At 35.4% G+C, this 1104-nt stretch overlaps 1 protein-coding gene across 1 annotated transcript; it reads right to left on the bottom strand.

Moving 5' to 3' along the window:
- Positions 1-34: 34 nt before the first annotated feature.
- LOC107579789 (derlin-2-like) lies at positions 35-716 on the bottom strand. Its single transcript, XM_016265584.1, has 2 exons — positions 400-716; positions 35-228 (listed from the first exon to the last, which is right to left on the bottom strand). The coding sequence occupies exons 1-2, from the start codon at positions 605-607 to the stop codon at positions 134-136; spliced, it is 303 nt and encodes a 100-aa protein (XP_016121070.1). The 5' UTR covers positions 608-716; the 3' UTR covers positions 35-133.
- Positions 717-1104: the final 388 nt, after the last annotated feature.

Here is a 1104-nt window from a genome sequence, read left to right as displayed (position 1 = left end):
CACAATCAGCTTGTAACACTCCAAAGAGAAAGGAAAACTTGAAAGATCCCACACTTTTGAATGGTAGTGTATACACCATTTGCCTTGAATACATATAAGCCCTTGACATTGTGAAGACATGAGACATTAGCACTCACAGGATGGAGGGAGTCCTCAGCCATCTGCCTCCACCTGGTTGGTTGGGAAACACATCCTCCAAAAAGTAGTACACATGTCCCACTGCGATGCCTTTAATGGAAAGACAGAACATATAATACCAACAACAGATTCATTCATTAGTATTTAAAAATTCATATTAAAATGACAAATAATAATGAACAAAATTGGACTAATTTATTGCCAATGCAAGTATCAGCACAAGACAAGTGAATAAATCTGTGAATCCACACAAGTCTCTACCTAAAAGATCTACAATGATGGAGTTTCCCAGCAGCAGAGAGAATCCCATGAGCACCCACGGGAGGAAGGGGGCCTGGAAATTCAAAAGGCCGAAGAAATTCATGCGCACGTTTGGGTTCCTCCTGCTCCATATGTACACAAGCATGATGGTGAAAGCCTGACCTAAGAACACAAGACTCACAAACGTGCCAAATATCTGCACAGTCATTAAGAAAATCACAACCGGTATTTGAGCAAATGTAAGATGTAATGCATGTTATACATCTTTAAATCTTAAAGTGCTTATATGTTATATTGTTGTTATTTTTTAGCAAATTGGATATTTTGACTGTTTTTACTGTTGTTTCTACAAGACGTCTCACATGATTTTATTAAATATAGAATGAGGTCAAACATCTTTCATTATTCAGCTTCTATATTTGTCTACATCTTGAGGTTAGAGTGAGAGGTGACTCATTTTCCTCTTCTTTTCTTTCCACGGTACCACAAAACTTATTTCATTCTGTGAACTTCTCAATAGACAGGATGATGATCTAAAGCATATTAGGCAATTATATGTTAATAGAAACATGCCTAAGTTGGAACATTGCCTTCAATGCAATATGTATGATCAACATTGATTTTATATACTGTATTTTTATTTAAAAGTTTGTCCTTTTATTTATACTTTTTTCTTTCCCCATTTATGTAATCCATTTTTTTTTT

The sequence above is a fragment of the Sinocyclocheilus grahami genome, unplaced genomic scaffold (assembly GCF_001515645.1).
Source record: "Sinocyclocheilus grahami isolate Dianchi unplaced genomic scaffold, SAMN03320097.WGS_v1.1 scaffold20230.1, whole genome shotgun sequence".
Taxonomy (NCBI): Eukaryota; Metazoa; Chordata; class Actinopteri; order Cypriniformes; family Cyprinidae; genus Sinocyclocheilus; species Sinocyclocheilus grahami.
Note: the sequence above shows the minus strand (reverse complement) of the source record. Positions and strands in the feature narration are given on the sequence as shown.